Source organism: Mustela nivalis, assembly GCF_964662115.1.
Source record: "Mustela nivalis genome assembly, chromosome: 12".
Taxonomy (NCBI): Eukaryota; Metazoa; Chordata; class Mammalia; order Carnivora; family Mustelidae; genus Mustela; species Mustela nivalis.
The window spans coordinates 40,943,204-40,964,726 of record NC_139031.1 but is presented as its reverse complement, the minus strand read 5'-3'; the positions used below and the strand labels follow the sequence as shown (position 1 = coordinate 40,964,726).

General features: G+C 37.9%; 1 protein-coding gene across 1 annotated transcript in view; it reads right to left on the bottom strand.

Annotated features, from left to right (window-relative positions):
• Nucleotides 1–21,523, bottom strand: part of TBX20 (T-box transcription factor 20) — a 58,592-nt gene that overhangs the window by 30,087 nt on the left and 6,982 nt on the right. Inside the window, exons 4-6 of the mRNA XM_082693181.1 lie at nt 19,546–19,654; nt 14,381–14,539; nt 5,954–6,030 (exon numbers count right to left, since the gene is read on the bottom strand). Of these exons, the coding sequence (XP_082549307.1) occupies nt 5,954–6,030; nt 14,381–14,539; nt 19,546–19,654 (345 nt within the window). The remainder of the gene's footprint in view (nt 1–5,953; nt 6,031–14,380; nt 14,540–19,545; nt 19,655–21,523) is intronic.

Here is a 21,523-nt window from a genome sequence, read left to right as displayed (position 1 = left end):
GTGAAAATCATATATAATGACCAAACATTAGAGGCACTGTTAAACAAGTCAAGAACAAGAGAAAAATGCCAACAATCATCATTACTTTTCAGTAGGGTCCTGGAAAATTTAAGTCAGTTCAATACAAGGAAAAAACATTTTTAAAAGCATACCTATTAGAAAGAAATATATAAAATTATCATTTTTTACAAATTATATAGCAATCTAACTGGGAAGTTCAAGAGACTAAAAGGAAAAATTATTAAAACTATTTTTTTGAAGTTCAGTAAAATGGCAGTATGCCAAAGACATAGGAATCAATAGCTTTTTACAGACTAAACTAGGTAGATTTCTGATTAAAAATTCTACTTCCAAAAGCAAGCTCTTTCCTCCCAAAAAACTCTACTATGGTACTATTCAATACAAAGGTAGTGTGAGCCATATATGCAATTTTAAATAGTCTAGATATTGCATTTTTAAAAAATAAGTGAAATTAATTTTAATATATATTATTTAACCCAATATATATCCAAAATATTATTTTAACACCTAACAATATTTAAAAACTGTTCGTGAGGTATTTTCCTTCTTTGTTCAAGGAGCCTTCAAAATAATGGGGTTTGGTTTTTGTACTTAAAGCACATCTCAATGTAGAAAAGCCACATTTCAAGCCCTTACTAGCAATCTATGGGCAGTAGCTATTGATTAAATTGGACAGTGTAGCTCTAGTAGACCTAGCTATAATCCTAAGAAAATACAGGCAGGACTTACAAACTTAAAATATCAAAACTTCTGGGGCACCTGGGTGGCTCAGTGAGTTAAGCCTTTGCCTTTGGCTCAGGTCATGATCTGGATCCTGGGGATCCAGCCCCACCATCGAGCCCTTGCCTCTGGCTCTCTGCTCAGCAGGGAGCCTGCTTCGCCCCCACTCCACTACCGCCCCCCCATCTCCACCCTCCCCACCTCTCTGCCTACCTGTGATTTGTCTGTCAAATAAATTTAAAAAAAATCTTTAAAAAGAAAAAGAAAGAAAATATCAAAACTTCTAAAGAACTTAAGAAGACATTTCAGTAAAAGGACAACTATATGACATATTCTTAGAAGGATGTTCCAAAACTGTAAAGATACCAATTTTCTCTCCCAAATCACTGTATAAATTGAACATAAGCCCAGTCAAAATTCCAAAGACTTTTTTGGGAAGACCTGACAAAATGGTTCCAAAGACTGGAAGTGTAAATATTGAAGAATATAAAGAAAATTTGAAAATAACAAGTAAGGGGCGCCTGGGTGGCTCAGTGGTTAAGCCGCTGCCTTCGGCTCGGGTCATGATCTCGGGGTTCTGGGATCAAGCCCCACATCGGGCTCTCTGCTCAGCAGGGAGCCTGCTTCCCTCTCTCTCTCTCTGCCTGCCTCTCTGCCTGCTTGTGATCTCTCTCTGTCAAATAAATAAATAAAATCTTAAAAAAAAAAGAAAGAAAATAACAAGTAAAAAGGTTTGGAGTTTGCCATATCAGGTATCTAAGTATCATCAAATATTTATGTATTTTATCAATTTACAAAAATAAAAACAATATTAGAAGATCAATAAAGAGACTACAAAAACTACTACAGACAAAAATTTAGTATATGATAGAGGGAATTATAAATAAGTAGGAAAGGAATATGTTAGTTAATACACGGTATTGGAACCACATATAAAAAACAGACATGTCCCTGTATATTTTTTAATAGTATTTTCGTGATAAAATATTCTATTTATCAAAAACATACATAGAAAGCTAATTTCAAACTGATAAAATGGTTCCAATATATAAGCAATAAAAATACTCATGTAAGTAGCTTACATAGATCAATAAAAGATAAACAATCCAAAAGGAAAAAAAAAAGCTAATGACATAAACAGGCCAATTTACAAAAGAAAGTACAAATTTTCTATCAAATTGGCAAAGATGAAAAATTATGTTTGACAAGGGTACAAGAAATGGGCACTTGACAATGCCTTGGACAATCATTCTTGAAGGAAACCTGGCATTTTGTATGAAAAGCCTTAAAAGCATGTATTATCTTTCCCATTATATAAAGAATCTAAACTAGGCAAAATCATAAAGAAAGAAAGTAGAACAGATATTACCAGGAGCTGGGGGAGGAGGAATGGAAAGTCACTATTTAAAATAATGAACACAGATTTTCTATTTAGGATGATGGAAACACTGTAAATGTAAATGTAAAATGTAATATGGGGATGGTTGCACAATATTTGAATATACTAAATGCTCCTGAATTGTTTACTTAAAAATGATTAAAATGGGGGTGTCTGGGTGACTCAGTGGGTTAAGCCTCTGCCTTAAGCTCAGGTCATGATCTCAGTGTCCTGGGGTGTAGCCCCCATTGGGCTCTCTCCTCCCCCCACCCCGCCTGCCTCTCTGCTTACTTGTGATCTCTGTCAAATAAATAAATAAAATCTTTTTTAAAAAATGATTAAAAGGGTAAACTTTATGTTGCATATGTTACCATGATTTTTTAAAATTCCATTGCATGGCCGTATACGTTTATTGAACCGTTTTTCTATTAGTAAATATTTAGGTCTTTCTCAAAGTTTTAACAAATAAAAAGATTATGATTTTTAAAAGTATATCCCTGGAATGTCTGGGTGGCTCAGTTGGTTAAAGCCTCTTCCTTGGGCTCAGGGTCCTGGAATCGAACCCCCCATCAGGCTCTCTGCTCAGCAGAGAGCCTCCTGCTTCCTCCTCTCTCTCTCTGCCTGCCTCTCTGCCTACTTGTGATCTCTCTCTCCATCAAATAAATAAATAAATAAAGTCTTAAAAATAAAAAAATAAAAATAGTATTAAAGGAAGTAAATATTCATACATGTCATAGGAAAGTACCTGGAAGAATATCTTTGCCGGTAGTTATCTCTGAGTGAATGGGATTTGTTACTTATTTAAGCTCTTCTTATTTGTTAGCATTTTTCTACAATGAGCACGAAGTCTCATTGGAGAAAAGAAAAAAAAAAGACTAACAAAAGAAAATTTTGAAGAAATCTCTGAAAAATGCTCCTAGTTATTTTTCCTCAAAAGTAACACCATGTTTTCCCTTACTGTACAAAGCCCCCCCCCAAAAAAAGAAAACACTAAGTGGCAGTCTGTTTATTATTCTCTGACATACCAGCAGATAATTCTTTTCCTGAACAAAATAACTATAAATTATATATTAAGAAATCCCTTTGGGCTTTTGGTTTGCTTCTAAGCTGTCCATTATAGGTATGTGTGCAAAGCATCTAATGAATGAAGGAGATTCTGTCACTGAAGAGTAAGGCTACACATGGAGTGTTCAAGACATTCAAGTGTCTGCACAGGACCTAGTAAAATGAGAGCAGGGAAACTGTAATGCCTTATACAGTATCCTAAATGCTTGTGCAATTGTAGAGGAAATAATACAATGAGTTTGGAGGTATAAGGCAAACAGATCCAGTCCCAACAACATTTTTCTTTGGGTGTCTCACACACAAGTTGTAAATCTGGAACAGGAAACTTGAAATCATTAAGGTCACATATTTATAACATCATATTCAATTAGGTTAGAAAAGTGCAATTTCTGTCATCATGTCATAAAAAGATGTGTTTTTGTCTCAGATCTCTTATAGGAAAAGTCCCCTATATTGTTACAGATCGGGCTGTTTTCAATCAGTTACAAGGAGCAATTCAATTACTAGATGGTTTAGTGCAGTAACTGACTCCAGACTAATTTAATTTCTTTAGGTCTCTAAAGATCAATTGATCTGATTTGACCCATCCCCAAAGGCTGTTTAGGGAAAATTCAGACTTAAATACCTGGAAATGAAATCCAAAACCTTGGCCAATTTCACACTAGTTAGGTCATCCTGCAAACTTTCAGCTGGTCACAGAAGATGCCCTTTTCGCCCTCAGACCATTGAAAGCTACTCAGCTTCATAGACATGTGAGTGCTCCCCACAGCAGGATGTTTATTCCATCAGTGGAAAATGTGCCTGCATGCATTATCAAATCTGCTGTTCTAAAGGGCAGTCTGGGGACTCGTTTCTCATGAGTACACGTGCAAATAAGGGGCTATTTTTACTCCAGGAGTAGTTTATTAAGACTATTAGACATGCATTTAAATGGGGCAAAAAATTATAATTATTTCACATTTTTAGATTTATAAAGTGTTTCATAAATGCCACCTTACTTGATTCTCATAATAAACTTTTGAATGAGCGGGGTTATTTTTCCCATCTTCTAGGTGAGGGGACAGAGGCTAGCAGACTTCTCCAGGATCACTCAGCCAGTAGAAGGCAGAGCTGGGACTCTAACCCATGAGTTTGTCTCCCAGTAGATCATCCTCACCCCTTGATCTGAGACAGAAGGTAAAAACAGACCACTACTGTCGCACTGAGCCACTGTTTTCATTCTCACCTGCTACCTGACTGAAACAGAGAGGTTCATTGCTTCTGGCTCTCCAGAAATAAGAGATGAAAAAGGTCATGCCTGAATGACAGCAGCCTTTATCAATGGACTTTTTTGTCACCCACACTGCTAATGCCGCCTTCTCTGTAACTTGGGTCTCAAGGCCGATCTGCTTCCCTATGTCCCACCTCACTGGGGAGGAGCTATCCATTTGGTGTCTCAGTGCAGTCTGCAATCGACTTTCAACCACAAGCTCCAGTTTCCTTCCCTGATCTCAGCACCCTCAACCATTTGTCAAGTTCTCCAATGACTTAATTTCTCCCTTCTACTTAAATCCCACAGCACCTGTTCCACTCCCAGCCTCTCCTGCTGGCTGCTCTGCCTCCCTACTGAGCCTCTATATCTTTTCCTCCAAATCAAAACCATCCTGTGATACCTGCTACTTGGGAGGGCAGAGGGAAGGATCAGACAGCTATGGCTAAAATGTGCAATGACCCCTTCATTTGCATTTCTAGGACAAGTTGGAGAGAAGTGGCAAAATCAGGAGACATGACCATGTGTCAGGTAACAAAGAATGTGACAGACATGCGTAACAGCTGGTGGGGAGGAAATCACACAAAGATTTGGAGGTAAAATACACCAAAAGCCTGGTGGCTAGGGTATACCACCTGTCAAATGTAGACTCTGGGCCACACAAAAGACGTAGAGAAGATGAATAAGGTCTAAAGATCTAATGTATAACATAGTGACTAGAGTTGATAACACTGGATTGTATAATTGAAGTCTGCCAAGAGAGTAGAACTTAAATATTCTCACACAAAAAAGAAGTACAGAAAGTTCCATAGTACGGGTAAGGGATACAAATAATCAGTTAGGTTGAAAAATCTTCTCCCTAAAAAAAAAATGCATTATTTTTTGACATTCCTATGGGCAAGCTGCAGATCTCAACATAGACATTACTCACCACATAGAGGATCTCACACTGCATAAACCATTTTAACTAAGTTAAAAGTGGAGTAAGTTACAGGCACATGATTCTCGTTTGTCTTCTTAAAGGTTCTGAGACCTGATGTCTCTCCTATTAAATATAAGCAGTCTATGCCACGTTTAAAATATGGGCCTTGAATTAAATGACATCTCCTTGCTTCAAAGTTCCAAACAACCCATATTCCTCATGTTAGCAAATATGTCCACTTCAGAAAGCAAAAGCTATCAAGATTCCATGTCTCTGCAGATTGCCACCTGAGAGAGGAAGCTTAGCATCATCAAAAGGACTGAGTCTTTCATAAGGAAGAAATCCTATTTTTTACAGTTGAGTCAATGTCCTGACCAAAGAAACCACCTCCTTGCAAACACAGATGCAGATGTGGCAGCTGTCCCAGTTTAAGCAGCCACATGTCTACAGAGCTTCTAGGTGGAAGGGAAGATGGGGTGTGGGATCGGAGACTATCTACAGTAAGGTTATGGCACTTTGGCGTTGAAAGGACTGTGTTCTTACAAACCCACTCTTCTCTTTATCTTATCTGGACAGAAAAGTAGAAAATTCTCATTACCTCTCAATGTCAGTGAGCCTGGAGGAGTCCCGGAAGCCTTTGGCAAAAGGGTTGCTATCTATTTTCAGCTTGGTTATCTGCAAAGGAATGAATGGGTAATAGAACAATATCATTTCCGAGGTCAAGGAAGTGAAATCAGAAATAAAGAATTTATTCATTTCCCAGGCCACCCCAAGAATACTTAATGCTTCTTAGGATCTTGAGAAGGGTGGAAAGTGATGGAGAAATTCACAGGAGGGATGACTCACAGCCAGGTGGGACAACTAGTCAGGAAGGGCCTCAGAGATGAGGGATTTGAGGACTGGCTGGTCCTAGAAAATAGCTTGAAGGTCAATGGATAGAGCCAGTTAGGGAGGGGGCCTTTCCAGAATGGCCCAGTGAAGAATTTAAGAGAACCGTGAAAGGTTAGGGCTTGCCTGGGGAATGGGAGAGCCCTAGAAGGCCAGCATTGGTGGGTAATGGGGAACACAAACAAAAATGTTGCCTCCTGCTGACTTGACAGCATCATTTGTGAATCCTATGGGCACATACAGGTAACATAATGAAGAAAAAGATCAAATGGCCAATAACGGTTTCATATTCAATACTCTATTGAAATATGTGACATAAATACATGATATAAACCTTTCAGAGTATAAATTTAGCCCTGCTCCCCTTTCCATCTGACTAAATTAGAATCAACCAGTCTTTTGTTTTCCTCCCATACAATGCTATTTATAGACTCTGTGCTTGTATAAAAGAAAACATTCCCTAATAAGAATCATAGTCTTAAGTATCTAAGAGGAGCTAGTCGTAATTCTCACAGCATTAATATTAATGTAAAAAGATCCACTAAATCATATGCACGGTGCCTCCAAAGAAACAGACATTAGGTTGTGAAGCAAAAAAAAAAAAAAAAAAAAAAAGCACTGATTACAAGATACTTGACTTATAAAATTCCTGATTAGAGCCAAAAAGAACCCACGAGGACCAAGACACAGCTAGTCCATATCTGAACTGGAACTTCAGACACTCTTACAGACAGTCCTAGCTCACCGGCATCAGAACAAGAACCCATGCTAATCTTTAGAGAGATATACACAAAATAATCTTAACCTGGAGAAAAGGTTATACATTGAGGCATGTCCTCCTCATAAACACTAAACACAATCAAAATAGATAGCTTAAAATACCCTTACCAAAACACAACTTCTTCTCTGATCAAAGTGTATGAGCTATGCATTTTAAATCATTAACACCTAAAGAACTGCCTTTTTCATTACGAAAGAAAGGCATTATTTCCCTTTTCGAATTTTCTGAACATGGGTTAACCAATGCATATGCTGCAAAGAAGCTATTTACCTCACTTAAAATAGAACTTCCCATACTCTCCTATCCAGAGACCCCTCTTTTTCTGTCATGAACACTGACCACTTATAAGATTAATCATTTGATAGTATTAATTTTTAAGAGGGCTTGCCAATATCTCACAAATGGTCATTGTTCACCTGTTCAGTCTAGTGCAGCAAAAAAAAAAAAAAAAAAATTACTGATTTCCTTTTCAGCTTAGTTAATGGACATGGTAAACAAGGAAGGAAGGAGGAAAACTTCTTCATGAATAACAACAGCTATTTTAAATTTGCACATAAAGAAAGACATAGAAACCTCTGAGGTTCTAACTCTAAGGTGTGGCCATGCAGAGTGGCTGCCACCACTGTCATAGCCATGGATTTTCTCAGGGCTGGAGTCTGTTTCAATCATCCTTCAGACTATGATTTAGTTTTGCAGGTCCACTTTCAGGATGCAGGAGAAAATTTTATTTGTTTCAAATAAACTGGAAGCATCTTCAGAAAGCACAAGCAATTCACATGCTCTAAGATTATAAAACACCAACAAGACTTTTAAATCCTCAGACCGGCGCTGCGTCTCTTTCTACCGAATAATTACAAGTTAAAAATGCCTTCTATTTCTCAAACGCTTTCTAGTTCACGAAAATGCTTTCAGAGTAATTCATTGACAAATATTTAATGCGGACGGACGACTTCTCATGCACTATGCTAAGTGTTGGACGGGCGGAGATAAAGAGCATGCGCGCCCTGCCCTAATGGCGCTTCAACGTGCCAGGCACAAGCGGAGGGATACACAGCTAATCGATACTGAGTTCGCTTCACGGGCCGCCAAGAGAGGGTCCTGACCCCACATCCGCCGCGGGGTTAGTGACTTAAGGGTCAGCCAAACCCAGATGAAAATTTCCAACTGCAACTGTGAGGAAGCACAATGAAGTCAAGCCTTCTTTCAAGCTCAATCCCTATAAGCTAATTAATAAAATTTAAAAGGGAATAGATAAAATTTCATGGGGACAGTGGCAGATATCTGATGGAAGAAGTCCCTGGACAGCCGTTCCTCTAAGATGCAAACCGTATCTCGCTTTGAGTCTTTCCAAACTAAAAGAATATAAGTACGACCAACTGTTGTGATGATTAAAGGGCTTTTGATCTGCTTGGTCCCTCTGAAGAATTTTGAAAATTGTATTTGCTTTTCTCCATTATTTCCAAAAGGGAAAGGCTGTTGGCTTGGAATGGGATGACTGTCATAGAGAATAAATGTTCTCAGCAGGAGTGTGTCCTTCAAGCAGGACATCCCCATATCTAATATATTACTGCCATAACCCTGGAGAAGTCAATTACATTCAACAGTTTTCAGATTTCCTTGGAATTTTCTTTCATCATTAGAATGTTCTATTTCCAATATCTCCCTTTCAAAATGCCCAGGCAGATCACTGGTAACTTTTTTCTTTTTTTCCCACATTTTGTTATAAGTTCAAACTATAGGAAAGTTTCGAGAACAGAATGAGGTACTCTCATACACCTAGATTCACCAATTAGTTACAGCAATGATGTGACTTAAGTGTGTTAATTAGAAATGGAGCTTAAGGGATGCCTGGTGGCTCAGTGGGTTAAGCCTCTGCCTTTGGCTCAGGTCATGATCTCAGGGTGCTGGGACTGAGCCCCACCTCCGGCTCTCTGCTCAGCAGAGAGCCTGCTCTCTCTCTCTCTCTCTCTCTGCCTTCTTTTGATCTCTGTCAAATAAATAAATAAATAATCTTAAAAAAAAAAAAAGAAATGGAACTTAAGCCTTTCTCTATATACCATTTTATCTAATTCCAGGTTAAAGTATTGCTTTTGGAAGTTAAAGGAAAAGAAGCTGAATGGATGTCTAGTTAATAAAATTGTAGGGGGGCCCTCACATAACACTACAATTTTGAACAGGTTTTATGGAGTACTGATCAGCAGTACAAAGACTGTGAGTTAAACTTCTTATTGTACTCACTGTGCTCACTGTGCTATCGCTAGTCTCTGAGTTTACTGGGGTGTCAACATTAAGTACCCCAGAAATGTTTGTTGAAGTTTGCTCCAAGGACAAGCAATCAGAAACAGGATTTCACCTTTTTACCAGTTATGGACCAGCAAAACTCTTCTTGAGTTTACAGAAATAGCACTTCATTTTGTTTCTAATTTTTAAGTAAAATAATTTTTAAATAGGATTTTAACATTCTAGGTAATTATGCATTTTTAAGAAGTCAGGCATAGATTTTATTCCACGGATATGTCAATAAAAACAGCAGTAACATAGAAATTTATTTCTGAAGATACAGTTTTATATCCCTTTATGCCATTTGGGATAACTGAAAAGGCTATACATCTGCAAACTGATGAGAAGGGACCCAAGTTACATACAGTGATCTGAGCCGGACATCATTTCCATCTGGTCCCCGATACAGAATCCCTGCCACTATGTGTGACGTTGCTGAACAACATGATCCATGTCAACGGTGACACTGCGTAAGGATCCCTAAAAGGCCAACTAATCAAATATGATATGTTTAAAAAAAAGAAACCCATATAAAACTACAGGTACAGCTTGTAACTCAAAAGCCAAATTTAAAAGCAGCATTGTTTTTCATTTGGTGAGGAAAAGGTGTTACAGGGCAGCTTTGCGTGCATATGAAATCCCGCAGTTCTGTGTGTGCTTGGGACGGGCAAATCACTGACTAATTCGGGCCAAAACATGCCGCTATTTTTTCACCTGTTATCTCAATAATATAGGACATAATGCATTTCTTTGCCAGAAAATTCTCTCCCAACATCTCCTTTATCTACAGATAATAAATGTATGCCAAATTAGAGAACAAATTTTTGACACTGCCAGCTGCGAGAGGAGAAGGGGACACTTCCCAGGGGTGATTATTCCATGCCATGTGGGATCACTGGGCTCTGAATCCAGCCACAAGGTGGAATTGGCCCTCAGAGACCATTTCTCCAATTATCAGGAAAAGATCTGTCCAAAGGCATTTAAAAATGAAACCTGACCTACACTTCAACTGCACAGCAATGGTCGGCCTGCTCAAAAACAAGGTATGACCTTTAAATCTGAAATTATAAAATAGTTTGTTGAAAGTGTAATGTATTTAGGTTTTATCTAATAATGTAAAGAAATGCAATCATTTCCTCGGAAAAAAAAAAAACAGCAAAATATGGCCCATTTTCATTTCTTATAAATAAAACTACCAGCCACAATACATGAGAAGCTTTTTCACAAATTCTGTTGGAAACTGATTTTACTTTTAATACATATAAAAATAACAGTCCTGTCCAAAGTTTAAGAGATATGAAGGTGATCCTAAAGGTGAACTTTTCAATCTTCCTCTCTTTTCTTTCTGTTCTTTATGCATGGAAAAGTTCTGATACTTAACACTAAGTACATGCTTATTTCCTATATATTTATTTTATTATATTTTTGCTATGGGAAAATAGTACACAAGCATGGATATAGCCATGGAAAAGTGGTAGATGTGGGGAGATTTGAGAAAGAATCAAGGGTAAGTTTAGAAAACTGCTGAAGACTAATGAAAATACTAATCTCCAAACTGATTGTTTGATATGTTTATTGAACATGAATTTTGATTGGTCTTATGACTTTTTAAACCATCTGCAAAACTGGTTTATTAGCATACCAGTGAAATCTTTGATTATTACGTGAATTTCAAATATATATATGGCATGGAAATTATGGGTTAAAGGTGGATGTTAAGAAAGAAAACCAGAGGGGCACCGGGGTGGCTCTGTGGGTTAAGCCGCTGCCTTCAGCTCAGGTCATGATCTCAGGGTCCTGGGATCAAGTCCCGCACCGGGCTCTCTGCTCAGCAGGGAGCCTGCTTCCCTCTCTCTCTCTGCCTACCTCTCCATCTACTTGTGATTTCTCTCTGTCAAATAAATAAATAAAATCTTAAAAAAAAAAAACAAAAAGAAAAAGAAAGAAAGAAAGAAACCCAGACACAGCAGGATCTATTGAGAAAAATTAGTTCTGAATCTAATCACTTCTATTGTAGGTTATTTAGCAATGAAATGATATACTCACCATATTAATCTTTATATTTAATGATCCAGTGAATGAGAGCTAGGAACTGGTAACTAGATTTTGAGCCCATATAATCTCAATTAGAAATAAACATTTGCAAGAAAAGCAACTGAGGTTAGGATGTATGTTTATTAGTATCTGAGTCTCTTTTAATTTAGCAACATTTTCAAATTCACTTTTCAAACCTTGAAAACTGTCAGTGGTCACTTCCTTTGACCTGCAGTCTAGTTAGCATGAGGCCACCAAAGGAGGCTTTAAGACCCAGAAGATGGCTTCTGTCACTTACCAGATTTGTTACCTTGGGTAAATGTGGTAACCACCCTGAACCTGCTTTTTCATCTACAAAATGGGGTTCCTGGGGCCGCCTTCAGGAGACTCGTGTCAGAATTATGGGATATTGAGAAAAAAAATGTAGAGAGATTTTTTTTCTAAATTAAAAGTCATAAACCTAGGCCATGAATGTTAGTTGGATCCTAGTTCAAAGCGGGTAAATGAAAGGTCATAAAAAACATTTGTTGGTCCTCCTGGAAATTTTAGTATGAACTGAATTTTAGAAGATATTAAGGAATAATTCTTATTAATTTTATTAGCTGTGAAAAAGACATAGCGCTTACAAAAACATTCTTATTGTCAGTATATACTTGTAGAAGTATTGACAGGTAAAGTATCATTATGTATGCTATTTAGTTTCAAATGATTCAGGGAAGGAGAAAAGTACAGAGAAATAGGGCAGGCGAGGTCCAGCAACGTGACCTTGGATGGGTAATTTAACCCCACGCCTCAATTTTCCCAGCTATAAATGCAACATATAAAGACTATTTGTTCCTATTTTATAATATCCTTATGAAGATTAAATAAGACAATGCGCTTTAAATGGTCCCTAGCACCTAGTAAGTATCCAAATATTAGCTATGATTACAATTATGTAGATAAAACCTCTGATTCCAGTGTACCATGAGCTGAGAGGTCCTGCCAACATTTATTCAGGATTGCTCCTTCACCTATTAAACTAAATCTAAGGTGTTATTATTAGAAACTTTTCTTCAATTTTCTTCAGTTGGTAATTTTCACTTAAAAAAACAATTTATCTATTCTTGCTTTGGTTTTCTTTACAGAGAATTCTGATAAAAGCAATGAAATTTTTACATGACAAGTTTTTGTTTTAGTCTCAAACATCAACAGACTTCTTGCAGAAGTAAAAATCTACTGTCTTATAGTATAAAAGCTCTAAAAGTCTTATAGTATAAAAGCTATAAATTCAAATTCGTGTAAAATGAATGTTTCAGGAATGTTCTCTGAATCTATATATGTGTTACATGTGTCCTCAGATAAAAACTAGGATAGTTGGTGTTAATGTTTCAGATTCCCAGTGAAACAGTATTGGGGTTTTACTTCCTGGTAGGCTTCAATCTACAGCCAGTTTTTTAGCTTGGGCATTCTCTGAAAGTTTCTACTCTTGCGTTGTTGCCTTAGAGATAACTGAAAAGTTTTAATACTTTGCTTTTACTTTAAGAGGATTCGTATGATAACATTTGTACCTTTAGCTACCTCATTAAAAAAATGTGCCACTAACAGTTTAAAATCAGAAAAAGTGACAGAGCCTCTTTGAACACACTAGAGACAGTCTGATAGTTGCCATATGCCTTATTTTTAGGGTTCCTGACAGTTTCCAAAGGCGTGTTTACACACAGCACCACATTTGATCCTCACAGAAATTCCCCAGATGTTCTAGGCAGTTCTTAGCTCCATTTAACAGGGAAGGAATATGGCAGCCACAGTGGTGAACTAAAATCTACTCCAAGTCAGACAGAAATTATAGTTGCTTATGCTTTACAGATAGATACACATCCACTCCTGCCTTTTGCTCATTTCCCTCCCCTGGGCTCCCATTTCCTCATTTGCGTAGGGTTACCTGAGCTCTCAGCTTCACCTTCTTACTTTTGTTGAGAAACACGACATCGTATCTCCTCTGGCTGACCTATCCCACCCTGGCCTCTGAGCCATCATTCAGGCATCACCTGTATTTACTGGCTCAGAACCTAAAACATAATAACGTCGAAACAAGAGAGAGCCACAGCCCTGGCCACCTTAAAACTAACCAAATAAAAGCAAGCTGCAAAGGCCTAGAGAGGCCACAACCAACCAAGTTTGTCAAGTAAAGTGAATGAGTTCCTTTTACGGAAGTATAGCAGAGGAATTCTATTTCTGGTCCTTCCTGGCCATGAAAAGTTACTATCCTCTCTTAGCTTCAGCTTCTTCACTACAGAATATTCCTGTTACCCCCGCCTTCATGGTTATGCTGACTGGGAAAGAAGAAAATATATGGGGATCTCTCTACCAGCACCCAGCCCTCAGTAAGACTTTGACAGTTATTTATTCAGTTGGACGAAACCTTATGGATGAAGAAATGCATAAACTTGAAATGTGATATATATCAAAGAGTACAAACTATAAAGCTCAATATTATAAATTAGATATCTTGAAGTTAATTAAATATACACTGCTTACATGCTACAGTTTATCTAAAGAGACACTTAAAATCCTTGCATTAGAATTACCTTAAATTACAGCTGAATAAGCTCCACAAAATTTCTGAAGTGCCAGTAGTGTGGGTAGTTGCCTGGAATACATGTGTTAATTTAGCAGAAAAACTGAACCTCTAGATTTTGTGAAGCAATGAGTATATGGTTATATACATCATGGGCCTCTACCACAACGAAAAAAGGAAACAGGTGATTTTCCCAAGAAGAAAATTTGAGAAGTCAGATGGAGCAGGTCTGGGTGGGAGAATGGGCAATGAACAACTGACCGAGAATATAAAGATTCTAGAAAAGATGCTATAATACAAACCTTAGTAACCTTGAGTCATGGTCACTCAGTGCGCTTAGAGGTTCTGGGGCTAATATCCAATAGCACTCACCAAAGTGAACTTCGATTTTGAGTACCGGGAGAGCCCTTTCTCCAAGAAAATGAAAGAAGCTCCTAAATCCTTCCCTTACGTAGGAAATGAATGCTGAATGCTGAACTCACCAGCTGATTCTGGTAGGCAGTAACTGCTGTGAAAACAGTCTCTGGGAAGATGAATGTTCTGAATTCTTCAGACTTTAGATTGAGCAGCGAGGCAGTGTGGTCTTTCTTCTTAATGATGTGCACCCGTGGCTGGTACTTGTGCATTGAGTTCAAAATTATCTATGATGAAGAGATGGGAAGTACTGAATTTTAAGGTCAAAGACCAAAGTGCAATGAGGCAAGGAAAGAAGCATAAGATCTCAGCTTCAAATTCAAGTTTTAAGATTAGGATATTCCCTTTTCTTTCACAAGGCAAACCCTTCTCATCATTGCTGTGGAGTCACAGTGGTGAAATCACATTTTATCAAAACAACTGTATACAATACAGGTTGTTTCAAGGGTCCTTTCTAAAATGATGGGGGTGGGGGCGCCTGGGTGGCTCAATGGGTTAAGCCTCTGCCTTTCACTCAGGTCATGATCCCAGGGTCCTGCTCAGCGGGAGCCTGCTTTCCTCTCTCTCTCTGCCTGCCTCTCTACCTACTTGTGATCTCTCTCTGTCAAATAAATAAACAAAATCTTAAAAAATATAAAATAAAATAATGGGGGGAAGGGCGCACGTCTCCCTCGCCCTCTGCCCCTCGCCCTGCTTGTGCATGCAGGGGCACAGCCCTTGCTCTCTTTCTGTCCCTGTCAAATTAAAAAACAAAACACTTTTTTAAAAAAAAATGATGGGAAAAGTCATCTGAAAGATGTTGATTTTTTTTTTAATCAAGTCTTTAAAATATTTTTTTGTTAGTCTGGTTAGACTGGTCTAAATTTTCTAAAATAAGAACTTGTACATTCTAGGAGGACAGATGCTATTTATGATTGACGGAGGATACGAAGAATTAAGAAAGGCTGTGTGGTGGGGCGCCTGGGTGGCTCAGTGGGTTAAGCCTCTGCCTTCAGCTCAGGTCATGATGTCAGGGTCCTGGGATCGAGTCCCATATTGGGCTCTCTGCTCAGCAGGGGGCCTGCTTCCCTTCCTCTCTCTCTGTGATCTCTTCCCTTCCTCTCTCCTACTGTGATCTCTCTCTGTTAAAAAAAAAAAAAAAAAAAAGAAAGGCTCTGTGGTATTAGACCTCTGTTAGAGTGCTAAATCTGTTACTCTCTAGTTCCTTCACCTTGAGCCAACTGATCTCACCTCTTCAACCTTGTTTTCTCCAATGCAAAAACATACCTCACAGAGTTGTAGGATTAGATGATGTAGCCCTTATAAATTACATAGCAAATAGGAAGTCCTCAGCAAACATGAATATTATTGTTATTCTTATTCTTACTTTTTTAATATTTTATTTATTTATTTGACAGAGAGAGAGATCACAAGTAGGCAGAGAGGCAGGCAGAGAGAGAGAGAGAGAGGAGGAAGCAGGCTCCCTGCCAAGCAGAGAGCCCCATGTGGGGCTCAATCCCAGGACCCTGAGATCATGACCTGAGCCAAAGGCAGAGGCTTAACCCACTGAGCCACCCAGGCGCCCCTTATTCTTATCTGAGAGCTTCATTGATTCCTGGTTCCCAGTTATAAACCAAACATGAATGACAGTGATGACTAGTGAAAGTTGCCCAATACTTAAAAATCATGATCCTACTTTTGTTAACAAGGCAGTATTTTTCCTGTATCTTTTAAATAAAACATAATGATTTGCCATTATGAAATCTGAGTTATAAAATTCACTTTCAGATACAAAAGTTTTTCCCATATCTTCCCTCCTGCCACACAGACAGCAAACCTACATCTGCAAAACAGGGTTCCAACTTCTTGGAATAATAGTGCTCACACTGTAGGCCCTTCACCCCTAAGGGCCTAGCAGAGAGCCTGGCTCTCAGGGGAGGCATGTGATACACACTGTAGCAGGAGCAGGGTCAATGGCATGCAGTGTTGTTAAAACTAATGGCTCCCATGTTTTCTTGGCTAACATGGGTATGGTAGATGAGCATTTTTGCTAGCTGACTTTAACGAAGTTAAATACTAGTCACTGTGGGATGATTAATATAGAATCAGTCTCTCCCTGTGCTGAGATGTAAGCCAACTTAAAGTTACAAAGCATTAACTGGCATTGAATTTTGCACATGCCATCCTTTTATGGTCCCAAACCTGACTAGGAATAATTAAAACAAATGAACTTCAAATGAGTTGAAATAGACTTAAAAAAAAAAAAGGGTCATCTCGTTATATAACATGTTTATTTCAAGGAGTTCAAGATATTTATGCTCACTCATAAAACGGGAATAAACTCAAAGTGATAAAAGTAAACTTCTAACACGGATACAAGAAAAAACCTGGGTATTCATTATATGTTGTATTAATAAATTAGAAAGAATTTTCACACACACACAGAGTCTCAATGGAAAAAGCCCTAAGCTTTAAATAATATTCCCTCTCCCGTATTTACACCCTCCCAAGGTCAATTTCCTTTGGGAAAGAGTGCCAGAGAGACTCAAACCTCAGGCTGAATCTCAGCCCCCAAGGCTCCTTGACTCTCTGCTCAAGACCTCATGGGGCTAAGGAACACTAATAGAAATGTCAACTTTGCTTCACTGAAGAAATAAATTCCCTGAAGTAAAAAATTTTCCTGTTATAAAATGAAAAATGCATCCATAAGATGGGGTTCTTCAGAACTAATTTAAAGAACTTGGCTGAATGACACAGGATCTAAAAATCTTTTCTTGTAGTTTTCAGAACACATTATTTATGGTAACAAAAGGTTATATTAAATAATAAAATTTTAAAGCTAATATGGATATTAACAACCATCTAAGACCAAATAATCTGTCAAGGTCTAATCTTGACATAATCAGATGAGAACTTAGGGGTCCTAAAATACAGCTTGGTGCTATTTCCACCTAGGAAGTTGACACTAAATGGAAAACATATTAATTCTGGACAGCTGATCTCAAAATGAATTCTCAAATCTTTCTGGAAAGACCCAATTAGTGCTTCTAAAAGCTTCACACAAGGGCACCTGGGTGGTTCAGTCCATTAAGCATCTGCTTTCAGCTCAGGTCATGATCTCAGGGTCCTGGGTTCAAGCCTCATGTCTGGCTCCCTGCCAGTGGGGAGCCTGCTTCTCCCTCTCCCTCTGCTGCTCCTCTGCCTATGCTCTTTGCTCTCTCTCTCTCTCTCAAAGAAATAAATAAAATCTTTAAAAAAACACACACACACACAAAACTATTCCAGGACTTTCCCAATGTTTTAAAAAATTAAAAAATTAAAATTAAAATTTTTAATAAAATTTAAAAATTAAAAATTAAAAATAAATAAATAAAAGCTTCACATATGGAAAATATCACAACTGTAAAAATTTTCATTTCTCCCTGCAAAGATTTCAGTGGAGTCAAGAAATTTTAATATGAATGACATTAAGAATGCTCTGGTTTGTAGAAAATGTCTCCCTGATACTTCATCATTTTTAACCTGAAAAAAAAATTCATCAATGAAAACATCTCTTTAAAAAGGCAGAAAAAGACAATGATCCCAATTCTTAAACATAAAAGTCAATTATCTTTTCCAATATATAAAATAACAAAAACCTATTAACCTATTTGCAACATTGCAGAAGTGCCACCAGCAGAGTCATGAGTTAACCTGGTTACTCTGATTTGGTCACAATAAACGAGGCCTCTTGTGGGCAAATTGGTGGTAGCAATGCCTAAAGGGATTTATTTGGTTCCAATTTCTTTTTTTTTTTTTTTTAAGATTTTCATTTATTTATTTGACAGAGAGAGGTTACAAGTAGGCAGAGAGGCAGGCAGAGAGAGAGAGGAGGAAGCAGGCTCCCTGCTGAGCAGAGAGCCCGATGCGAGACTCGATCCCAGGACCCTGGGATCATGACCTGAGCCGAAGACAGTGGCTTAACCCACTGAGCCACCTAGGCGTCGTCCCTGGTTCCAATTTCAATCAAACCATTTGAAACCATTGGCTAGAACTAATTTATATCTACTTATAACCACCCTTTCTGAGAAACGTTTTGAAACTTCTAAATTGCACAGATCCAATAAAAACAAAAACTTTAAGTAACAAGAGTCGTAATAAAGGGGTAGAGAGAGAATAATGATATGCAAAGTATCTAAGCCAAGGGAAGCAACCAGTGAAATGCTGAAGTGTTTTCTGGCAAATCAAGGCAAAAAAATAAAGAGAGTCCTCTTTTTATCAAAGAGAAGTGTGTAGGGGCGCGTGGGTGTCTCAGTGGGTTAAAGCTTCTGCCTCTGGCTCAGGTCAGAGGGGCTCTCTGCTCAGCAGGGAGCCTACTTACTTCTCTCTCTCTCTCTCTCTGTCTGCTGCTCTGCCTACTTGTGATCTCTGTCTGTCAAATAAATAAATAAAATCTTTTTTAAAAAATGAGCCATTTAAAAAAAAAATTAAATGTGTAAGTCCACAGTTTTCTTAGCATAAAAATCAAACAATTTTTATGTAAATCTTTCTTTTATAACACAGGATAACATCATCGTTCCTTACAAAGCAGTAAACATGTAAAGGCCTGTGTCAATGGCTATTTGTGCTATTAATTAATGAAATGGGCTCAGAATTCCAATTTCTCTTTTCCCTTATTTTGATGAACTCTTTTTGACACAAAATAAAATTGTTTTGTTTTTCATTTTAAGACTTCTCTATGCTTTAATAGTCATAAAACTCTACAATAAGCGTAGATAGTGAGTCAAGAGCACATTCCCAAATTTATCTGGACATGAAACCCTTTTGTTCTATTGCGTCTCACATGAACAGGCTCTACAAAACACACTCTGGGAAATCCCCAGAGGAGGTGTCAGCCCCATTTCCTTTATGCCCCGTGTTATCTAACATACCACTGACAGAAATCAGATGTATAACCCAAGAACTATCATAGCTGCCAGAATGCACATGCCCTTTGTGTAGCTGGTGCAGGTAGTGAAGTAGTTGCAGTCTTGGGAAAATCACAGTGCCGAATGTCCCAGACCCTCTTGCACTGGAACGGTATACAGCATCCCAGTAAGTGGCCTCTTAAGAAGAGTAGTCAGGATTCCCTGAACAGCACAGGAATGTTCTCACAGAATGACTGAGAGATGGATGATGGGATGGGGAGAGGGAGGGGAAGAAGAAGAGACAGAGAAGTTCTGAGCGACTCCATTCCATCCCAAGGAATCCACATAATCCAAGGCGTGGCACTTACGTGGCCATGCTGGTCCAGTTCATTGTTGGTGAGTTTCACCTTTTCAAAAGACACCATCTGCTTGAGTAGCTGCTCACCAGTAAAAGGAGAATCTGGGTGTACATAAAGCCTAAGAAAATTTTAAGAGAATGTTATTGAGTCATCTTTTAAAAATCTGTTCTTTGTGGGTTATAGAACAGTTCAATTCTAAAGGAATACAAAAAGCTCATATAAATGGTGAATTTTATTTGCCCCAGATAATCTCAAATTTAATAATCAAACAGTGTCAAAATAACTTTAAAACATCTAAATATGTTTCTTCATGTACTGACCATCTAAAAGAGGTAATACCTATTGTCGGCTCAGCAAGCCATTTTTAAAAAGGTGCGTATTTTTCCATCTATCTAATCAACTATTGGTCCGCTTCAGTAAAATATGAAATTTTATTACCATTGTAGGTATTTTCAAACAAGAGACTAGTTTATACTAATTGTATAACTGGTGCGTGACATAAGTACTCCTAAAGAAATAAGTCAATTGGAGAAAGACTACTATCATATGATCTCCCTAATATGAGGAAGTAGAGATGCAACATGAGGAGTTAAGGGGGTAGGAGAAGAATAAATGAAACAAGATGGGATCAGGAGGGAGACAAACCCTGAAGAGACTCTGAATGTCACAAAACTGAGGGTGGCAGTGGGGAGGGAGAGGGTGGTGGGGTTATGGACACTGGGGAGGGTATGTGGTATGGTGAGTGCTGTGAAGTGTGTAAGCCTGATGATTCACAGACCTGTAGCCCTGGGGCTAATAATACATTATACATTTATAAAAAAATTTAAAAAAAAAATTTTTAAGTACTGCTAAAAAGCAATGAAGGCATAAAGAACTGAAGAGGAAACAATTCTAGAGAATCCATTCATTTATACTTGAAGATGACTCAGTTTGAAATTTAAATACAAACTTTTAATAGTCCACAGATCACAGTCCATTGCTCCTTTACTACCTTAAATACTACTACTTTCATTTAGTTAAGTGCCCACTAAACGACACTGAAAATAAGCTGGGTAAACCTCAAATTATTCAGTACTTTTATTCATAAACAGCTTATGGGGGGGGACACTTTGATGGGAAAAGAATGTATTTATCAAGTATTTATCATTTATTGATAAGCTACAAAATGCAAGGCAATCTTTTCCTCATTCACAGTGACATGCAGGCCATCTGTTCTACCAGCAAGGATAACACAAAGTACAACTCTTTGTAAATTCTAATCCTGGTATCCACTCAACATAAGCTTTTCTGAAGTCAGGGGAGATTACAGAATTTGTGAAAGAGAAGGGATAGGACAAATCCTTTTATCCATTTAACAGGTTATTTATATCTCAATTTTTATAGGATCCTTATAATTTTAATTAAACATAAATATTATGGTTTGAGGGAAAGTCAGGGGGAAAAGTCACAGAACTTTTCCCTGTAGTACTTATGGAAAAAACCAAGAAGGCTGTGCCATGCTTTGTCACACAGAGGACTAAGAATTAGGTGTCCATGCTGACATGCGAAAGCCCACCAGAAGCAGAGCACCAAAAAGGCACTAGAATTTCCTACCAAACTCATGGAAGAACTTTAAAGGCTGTAAGAGTGGGTTTGTCTGCCTGTTTGTTTTGGAGGAGTGGTCAAAAGTCTCTTTCAATTTAAGTATTCCTTGATGACACACTCATAATATCTTTTCAAGTACATTCCTCCAAGACTAGAACTTTACACATGCAATGGTTTTACCGACCAGCACATCCTACCTACTCCATCAAAAAAGTTTCAAAAATATTTAAACTCCTAGGAGCACATGAAATGTTCCCTCTTTATCAATTCCACATGTGTAATCACGTTAATAAAGTCTAACTCATTTAAATATCAGTTACTTTAAAGACAATGAAATGTCGTATATGAAAACACAACATTATTTTAGATAATGTTTTGCCCGCTGTTGAGATCAAAATGATAT